Genomic DNA, 9,143 nt, shown 5'->3' on the forward strand with positions numbered 1-9,143 from the left:
GCTTTTCTTTTCTTTTATTTTGCTGTCTATCAAGGCGTTTGGGATTACAGGAGTTCATCGGACCATGATACCTCTAGAGAGCTAGCGAAGGACAAGATTTTTAATCGATCATAGTATTTTAGTGTTTTTACTGCTTTGTACTAGCCGCATTAGTCTTACATCCGATGCTGCATGAGTTGCTTCTCAAGTAGGTTCAATCACTGGTATGGTAATTGGCCAATTAGGTGGGAATCATCCACCATGACTCCTGTAGTCGCCAACAAGCATTCTCCCCTTCCCCATCAGCCTTGACAATACCCACTTCCTCCATCCATTGCAAAATCTTCACGGTTTCCCAAGCGCCCATGATGGGCTTGATCATATTGGAAATGCTTTGGGCGTTGACTCCCGGACGCATCACCAGAGATCCAAGGATGGGGCCCATGACCATCGTCCAGAGATGCTGCTCAAGCTCTCCGTTGATATCGTACCACAGTGGGATCTTGGGTGGATGGCCCGGGCCTGATGCTGAAGGCGCTGGTGGAATGATCACAGCCGCAGCCTTATCCTTGACGGGATTGCCGAATACATATTTTTCAGTGGGGATGATCTTGACGGGGAAGCGAAGACGCTTCTTGTCCATCTGCCGGGTGAGATACCCACCATCGGTGAGACCGAACTTATCGCGAGGGGCGTCATGGGGCTGTAGTTGAATATGGCCTGTCGCATAGAGGTTGATCAGGGCGAGGATATCACCGTCTTCTGCATTATACCTGAGCTCGGTGGTGCCAGTCTTCTGGAGCTCGGGGTCCAAGATTGCGGATTTGAACTCAACAGCACGTCGGAGCTGGGTGCTGTCGATGCCACGTTTGCGGCCAAGTGCTTGCAAGAAGTTCTCCGAGATATCGTAGTTGCGGCTCGGCCCCAAGGGACCATGGCTTATTAAGCTGATGACACGTTCGTTGATCAACATCTGGGTTGCATTGGTGATGAGTGGCTCGCCAAAGAGCTCCAGGATATCCTTTGCCTCGTTGGGTCGGTAGGTCTTTTCTGGGGTGATGATATTTGCGCGAACCCATGATTTCGCATTTTCGATTTGTGCCATTTCTACCTTTCGTTGCGTCAATTTGGGGCTCGGTTGCTGCTCTAGAGGTATAGCGAATGGATTACGAGCCATCAAGTTACGCTTGTGGTTAACTGTAACGCCGTGCACAACCTGGTAGAGCTCGTCGCCCGCGGTGATAGGTTCCTCGCGCAGCTCAAAGACGCTGTCGAATTGTTCGCGTGTGGCAGGAAGGTCTGGAACCCGCTGAGAGGTAGAAACATCAAGCTTGGTGTTTCCCCATTCAACAAGGGCAACCCAATCGTAGCTCTGCAGATCAGAATAATCAATACGAGGAACCTCGTCTTTTGCATAAGCTTCAAGGAAACGCTCTTGGAAATCTCGCTGCATCTTGGCCATCTGCAAGCGATTCTTGTTGAGAATTTGACGCGCTCGGCTTTCGATGAACGAAGGCTCATGGTCTGGGAATGCAGTGGTCACAAGGTGCCAATCGATCACTCTTGATTCCGCTCCACCTGCAAGAACGCGAACAGCGACCACGGCTATCATCATCTTTCGGATCATCTCATCAGGCAAAGTGCGCAGAGATCTGTGTCGCCGGAAGCGCTGGCGGGTGGCCGGCCGGGCTTCTTTCTCGGGTGTGGTGGTGGTAGTTGCAGTATCGTCGAGTTTAGCCAGTCGCCGGTCCGTGGCAGGACGAGCACGTCGCTGCTTGGATTTGGGTTTAGGGGTCGGTTCTTTGGAAGCTTCTGCCGATGAAGGCTCGAGTAGAGATTTCTGCTTGCGACGGGCTTCGCTACGCTTTTGGGGAGACGGTTTCGCTGGAGTCCGTGGTGGAGGAGGGGCCATATCGGTTACAAAGCGAATGTTTCCGTCCAGTGGCGCGCTCTCGAAGTCGTCTTGAACCACTTGGTCGATGAACTGCTGACCTTGGAGATTTCTTTCAAAGACATTTTCATTGTCAAGCTCCCATTTCAGAATCTTCTCAGCTCTTGATCCGAAGCTCGTGAATGATTGGCGCTTGGAAGTCTCTGAAGCTTGCGCCGAGTTTTCAGTATAGCGAGCTAGTCTGTTGAGCTCATTGAGAGATTTCTGAACATTCACAATCGGCAGTGTTTTCTTCGGCTTCCTTCCCCTGAGTACGTACGACCCTGTAGAAAAGGTTCCAGTAGCCACATGGAAATCCTGTGGTGGTTTCATTAACATGGCGTATGGCCCAATGGAAGATATCGGCTTCATCATCCGGTTCGCGCGGATGATAGGGTTTCGTCTCTTATGAGGCTCACGTGCGTTGACATCAACGTGTGGTCGCATGATTGAGGTTTGCGGGGCAACATGAGAATCTAAAGCTGGAGGGCGAGAGATTGTCATGAGACGCCTGACTCCAGGTATTCCAAACTCTTCCCGTTCGGCAGCAGTGATCCGGGCTTCAATCTCGGCTTCGATTTCTAGCTGTTTGAGGAACCTCTTCTCGATCTGCTTGATTCTTCTTGTCTCCTCATTTACCACGTAAGCAGGCTTCTGGTGTAGATTGAATTGGGCTCCTTGCTCCACCGGAAATGAGAACTTTTGCCGTCGCGGTGGCTCGCCATGTGGTCGACCACTACTCCGTGTCAATGTTGGGTCGATTTCGACGTTTTCACAGACCACCGGTCGCGATTCGTAGGGATCCATGACCAAGAACTTCTTCTGCATGTCCTTCACCAGTGGGTCTTCCGGTGACATGTCGGCTTTGATCAATAATGTCTTCGTCACCATTGAGCCCTTTTTGTCTTTGCCACTAAAGGTCAATTGCCGAATATGTCCGGCATCAACGAGTTGTTTGATCGCATTTTTGACAGTTTTCATATCAGGTTTCTCTTTATGTCCCATCTTCATCCATAGTGTGACAAAAGGATACCAAAGTATAGCACCGGTGGGATACGCGCCACCTGCCTTTTCCATGATTTCCATGATGACTTTCCTCCGAAGAACACTGATAGAACCACCTCTCTCAATCAAAGGCTTAGGGGCTGCTAATAGCTGTTGCTCTTCTTCTGTAAGAGCTTTCCCTCGGAGGCCTCGAGGTACGCGCCGGGAGAGAGTTGGTTGTGGTGTCTTGTTACGATCAGAAACGATTGAAGCTGCTTTTTTAAATCTCGCTGGACCTGAACCAGTTGTGGGCGCAGCTGAATGTGGCGAGGATAATTGGTTTGGGGCTGTATTCTCAATGCCACGGGACCCTAGGCGACGTCGCTTTGATGGTGTCCGACTTTGCTCATCCCCGATACGTTGGACGCTGAGACTCTTGTCGCGATGGCGTGGTGTGCTGATATCCTGTGTTGCGGGGTTAACTCCCACAAATGAGGCAGTGTCAAATTCCTTTTCGCTATTTTCGGTTTGAGCTATGTTGAGACGAGGTCTTTTCGATGGTTGCTCAGTATCTGCATTGTTTGGATTAGAGACTGAAGGTGGCGAGGATGGAGCCGGGGTGTTTTGATCTGGCTGCGCTCTCTTTGTTGGGCTTAAATTATTCGGGGTGGGCGCAATGGATGCCTCCGGTTCAACAGTTGAAGGTGCGACGGATGCATGATGAGAGAGCATTGCACCGTCCTCTGAATCTTCATTGTCGGAATCATTTTTGTCCTTGACAAACCAAGTGAACTTTGGCAATTTCGAAGATTTGAAGACCGCAATTCTGCTGTTTCTTGGGCGGCCACGACTCTTGCCAACTGGTCTTCTTCGGCCTTGGGGAGTAACATATACGCCGGGAGTAGGCTTGTCCATGAGAAGAGCATTGTACTCGGTCCAATTCTCATCCATGCCAAGTGCCTCAAGCTTCTCCTTTCTCGACAATCCTCTGAGACTCTCGCTCTTGATTTTCGCTCGCTTAGGGGTGGAGTTTCGTCAACTTCTTCCCAGCCTTGGGCTTCAGTGACGTTTAGTTCGGGGGACAAGTCTTTGGATGCCGATTCTCTTTCCTCTTTGGCTTCGGACTCTCTGGCACGCTTGGCCAGCATCGCACCGCTGGGTCTGCCTTTAGGCCGTCCCGTGGGCCGTCCCGTCGTGTATTTACGACGGACCTCTGCCTTCTTGGTACCAGGCGGAAGCTTGTCATGACGTCTTCTGACCGCTGCAAAGTATTGTTAGATCAATGACAACGTTTGCTATCCTCATCAAAGAGATAAAGAATAATCTTACCATATTGACCATCTGGAAGCATAACCATAAAGGGGTCACTCGAGGAAAGAGTATAGTCGGCGGGTTTGGCAGCCATAATCCCGTCGCGTAGACTCGAATATGGATTTTTCATGAGACCCCTGGGAAGGTGGTTGGCAGGAAACCCATCACAATCAAGTTCAGGAACAGTGCCAAAAGGTGGAGCGTTGATTTTGAGCTTCTTGGCCTTCTCTGCTGGGAACTCAACAGCCTCCCATGATGCTCTGCCTGTTTCAACAATCTTTGCGAAGTTGTAGGCTGAATAGTGAACATAGAACATGATAGTTTTGTTCATACCCGTATCTCGAACGACAGCAAAATGACGTAAATGAAGTGGCTGAGCCACTTGCCAAAGGTCGACCAAACGATGCACCAAGTTCTCGGCAGGTCTCTTAAAGAAGTTTCCAAAACAGACCCGCATAAGTTTCTTCACAATTGAGTCAGCTACATCATATTTTGATCTTGGACAGGGGGCGAACTTACCATATTTGTGATGCCTTTGGTACCTGTCGCGTTGATGATGTCGAACATTTGATTGTTGAGGTTACGATCTGGCGTCCAGCATGGCACAATCCGCCGGGTAGGTTCGGCGTTCTCTTTGCTGAGGATGGCGTCTCCCTCCTCTTTAATCAGGTCGGTATCACCTTCGAGGGCTTGCAAACTTTTAAAAGAAGTTTCGACGTCCTCTTCTTGACTCAGACCAACTGGAATCGCCGCTCCCGCCTTTTCCACCCCATGTTTGCTTAAGATGTCGAAATTAAATTCGTGGAACAGCTCAAGGTCTGTTGCTGTGGGCTCTCGTTCAAGCTTCACGCATGGATGCAATTTTTCGTACTGCGACTCCGCTCTGACACGCTTCAACACACCAATCCGCTCCCATTTGCGAACTGCACGAGACAGAACCTTCCATCGCCATCTGTCTTTCAACCCCAACTTCCGTTTAAGATCATCGCGGGCGATAATCCCATGTTCTCGGAGGATGCCGAACAGCTGGTCATTGAAACTGTTAAAATCAATCATAGCAGATGGCTGCGCATCATCCCCGTGTGGCTGATATTCTTGGTCTTGTGCTTGATCGACCGCTGGTGTAGCAGTTTGAAGAAATTGGCGCAACGTGCAGAGACTGGTTCTGGCGGCTTTTGTCTGAATGGGACGCTTCTCGATGTAACCTTTTCTCTGTAAAGAGTCCGTACGCTTGGGGACAGATCGTTTATCCTGGCCACTGATTTTGACTAAATCGGGCTGCGCAATGCCTTTTGACTTGTGCGAAGCAATGATTGACAGCAGAGCAAATTCAAGGGGCACCACTTTGGATTCATCTGGCGCATGACCAGCGACAGCAAGCCAGGTTCTTTCTGTTGACACGAAGATTCGAATTTGGGGATCATTACTCCCGGTCTTGCCGCTATCTGTTGATTTTGAATGAATCTGCAACGCTTCATCGAGAGAAAGGTGATTCCATTCGTTGTTCTGACCCACAGACACCTCAGGGTTGTTGACGAGCCAAGTCCAGATCTTGGCTTTGAAGCGAGGGTCGATTTGTTGTTGCGTCACAGCCACATCTTGATGTTGACTTTGATGGAACTCCTCAATTTTTTGCAGAACATAGGGTAGGTTTGCTCCTTGTAGTTTTGTAGTAAGTTAGTTATACATATCTATGCAATAAACAAGTTTGTTCGAGAAGGTGAATGAATATCCAACCAAAACGGAGATATTTAGATCTGCACAGATGTTGTGCAAGAGAAATCAAATTTCCAAGCAACTAGATGCGAATCATAGAGATCAACTCTTCAAAAGAGCTTAATTCCTGTGAATTGGAAATAAGGAAACTAATGCCAAGACATAATGACATGCATCTCCCGGGGTGACGGAAAGTGGGTCTCAATTGAAAAGACTATACACACCTTGATCGCCGCAGAGAGCGACTTCGTTTAGCACAAAGTCAATGAGATGCTGTAGACCAGACATGGCTACATAATTTTAGGAATAAGATGAACTGATTTTGAAGGTAGAAGGAAATGGGCGAAGGAGAGGGACAAAAAAAGAGGGATGGAAATTTCTGAAGTGGAACGATTCGAACTCGCGGTCCTGAGTCGCAGCTTTTGGTCATGTGACATTCTTATTGTTTGCCGCGTTTGTCTCAATAATGGTCGAAAACATTCAAGGAGCTTTTGTGCTTTTTATTGTCTATTGTTACTATCTACAATATTGGAACAATGTATTCTTGAATATATTCACAATTGAAAGATAATTATGAAGATGATTATGAAGATAATTCAAGTATGAAAAAAGACCGGTAAAAGACTAGAAGGTGTATAGAAAGACTTAATATTCTAGACCGAATGTATATCAACCCCCAGCGGCAAATTTTATGGCACTATATTCAGAGTCGCCAATTGTGTTCTATTAGTTAAAACTATATTTTACTGTATGTTGTGTCAAATGAACCAGCATCAACAAACTCAATGCAACTAGAAATCCTTTAGTCGGGATCGGCATCCGATTTAGACTGATATGACTCGATTTCCAGCCCTTGGCTTAATTACTTGTTTTCTGCATAATTCATGCATAGCTCACACGGATACGGAGTACAAGTTCTATAGTTATTCCGTGTGTACCTTTTGAGTGTCAACATATCTACTGCATACTGACGATGTCGGCCCAAACAAAGGGCCCAGATAAGGATATTTGTTATCCTTCTACTAGTGGTAGGGGGCAAATGGCAAATATTAGTCCTTTATGCTATTTCAATAAATTCAGAGAGCCAAGTTATAAGGAAATTATAAGAATAGAGGTTTCAGGCGCGAGAACGTACAACGTATGATACAGTAGAAGGCTGTGTAGCTGTGTAGTATTATTCCAAGTTTGTTTTTTTAGATGACATCATGGGGCCGCCTTACGTCAGGTACCTCCTATCACCGCAAATTTTGTATGGTAATGGAAGTACCCATTGGTCTCCGTCGTTTCCGGCCAAATTTTCTGGATTTAACAACTGGACGCCTCTCCTTGATCTTACTTTCTAGACTTTCTTCCAGATCCATTCAGGTGTATTGAATTCACATTCAATTCGCACCATGTCTTAATATCCCCTATCACCAACAGCAATTCCAAACGACCTCTTGTCTACCGGAAATTCTATCTCTCACCTCCTATCAGTGGTGATACACCACTATCGCCACAATGGAAGAAGGAACTGCCCCAGCGCCCTCTGAACCACCTCCGCTGCCATATTCGCTACATACCAGGAAAAAGTCCATTGCAATCTTCTGGACCATCTTCGTGGTTGACACTTTGGCCCAGCCGTTGATTCTTTACTGGTGCCTCTGGTATCTGACCGATCTATCACACAACTTGGGTACGCTTTACGGGAGGTAAACATCAGTCCGGCTCACTGACATATTGTGCAGTGTTCTCCATCGTCACTGCATCACTTGGAGGTGTCTCCGTTTTTGAATACTTCTATCGCCTCCATAATTTATTCCGCAAACACTCGCGCGCCCGACCCCTGAACGCCCGGTCATCATGGGTAAGTCTCAATATTGCGAATGGACGTGGAAAACTGCTGACAACTTTTGGTAGCTGGATTTCTTTCAGATCAACTTCACCATTGTGTGGTTGATTCTCGCCGTCATACTGGTCGTGTAAGTTTATTCTGCCATGGGAACCGGATCGATAATCTAACATGATCATAGTGGATCGGTTCCTGAAGAACCTTATGGTTAGAATAGCTTTACTGTCTCATTGTACTGTGCTCTGTACTGACCCAAGATTTAGTGCGCCTCGTTGCCATGGTCCTACCAGCCGTCATGTTTTACTTCGGCATCGTCTACCTTGCCCTCGACGTTTTCCGTATGTTGGGCTTCAAAGCCCCGTTCCGAATCTCATCCACACCCAAGGGCTCAGTGATGCCGACAGCATTATATGCCCTGATTGAAGATGTTGTGGCAGTTGATGGTGGTGGTGGACAAATATATCGATATGCTCTTCGAACACGATACTTGTCGAGTCCCTACTTTCGGCGCATGCTGTTTGAAATGAACTGCTTTTGGAGTGGAGGATCTATTATATTTGCCTCCGCCATCACCGCTGTGGTGTTTACGGTTCAGGAAAATGTTGCATTCACGGTAAGCAGAAATTTAGCTACTCCGAAATTGGATTTATGGATGAAATTAACATTTAAATAATAGCTGGGCTGGACCCTTCCGTTTGCCTGGGCCATTGTTTGGACTTTGATCACGATTCCTTGGGTTCAAAGTGACCTACGTCGCGAAAAGAAGGCGTGGGCAGAGAACCGTGGCCAAGGCGGCATCCCTTGGGTTGACGACATCGACGCACCCACTGCACGTACCCGTTTCGCGTCAGTCCAGGCTAACGTGTGGCCTTGGACTCGCGATAAACAGAGCCCTCCGTCAACACTCTCCGATGGTGCTGGTGCCGAGAAAGTTGTCGATGGGCCCATTGACGGACCCTCCAATGAATCTTCTCAGGGAGTGCACAATACATCGGTTGGTGCTCCCAATGGGGTTTCTCACATGACTGACGAGACTCATGAGGGAATACCTCGTGATACTTCCGATGTCAAAGAATCCGACAAGTCACCAGTGTAATAAGTATGATTGACGAATTTGTCCCTATCCTATGGTGTTTCTTTATTTCGGTTGCACATGAAAATGCATTTTTGGATGGCTTTTCTAGATTTTGGCCTTCATGTTATGTTTTTAATTTGGTTGACCAAGCTACTGCCACGTATATAGATACCCTTTGTTTATTTTCTATGGAACATTGAGATTGTGTTCTTGTTGGTTTTTTTTTTTCACATGCTTTCTTTCCAATTACTTACTTGGCTATTAGCTAGTTGGTATATTCATGTAAATCATGGTTTCTCTGTTTCAGTGGAAATTGA

At 47.4% G+C, this 9,143-nt stretch overlaps 2 protein-coding genes across 2 annotated transcripts; one reads left to right on the forward strand and one right to left on the reverse strand.

Annotated features, from left to right (window-relative positions):
- Positions 1–220: 220 nt before the first annotated feature.
- On the reverse strand, positions 221–6,208 carry N7529_002414 (uncharacterized protein; the record flags this gene model as incomplete). The annotated part of the gene is made up of 5 exons (XM_057237942.1): positions 221–3,910; positions 3,934–4,154; positions 4,223–4,667; positions 4,724–5,862; positions 6,145–6,208. 5 exons carry the CDS (start codon positions 6,206–6,208, stop codon positions 221–223), a joined length of 5,559 nt encoding a protein of 1,852 aa, XP_057100553.1.
- A 1,212-nt stretch (positions 6,209–7,420) lies between these two features.
- On the forward strand, positions 7,421–8,847 carry N7529_002415 (uncharacterized protein; the record flags this gene model as incomplete). Its single annotated transcript, XM_057237943.1, has 6 exons — positions 7,421–7,595; positions 7,648–7,766; positions 7,820–7,881; positions 7,933–7,958; positions 8,015–8,364; positions 8,428–8,847. The coding sequence occupies 6 exons, from the start codon at positions 7,421–7,423 to the stop codon at positions 8,845–8,847; spliced, it is 1,152 nt and encodes a 383-aa protein (XP_057100554.1).
- Positions 8,848–9,143: the final 296 nt, after the last annotated feature.

Source organism: Penicillium soppii, assembly GCF_028829465.1.
Source record: "Penicillium soppii strain IBT 18220 chromosome Unknown utg000003l, whole genome shotgun sequence".
Lineage (NCBI taxonomy): Eukaryota > Fungi > Ascomycota > Eurotiomycetes > Eurotiales > Aspergillaceae > Penicillium > Penicillium soppii.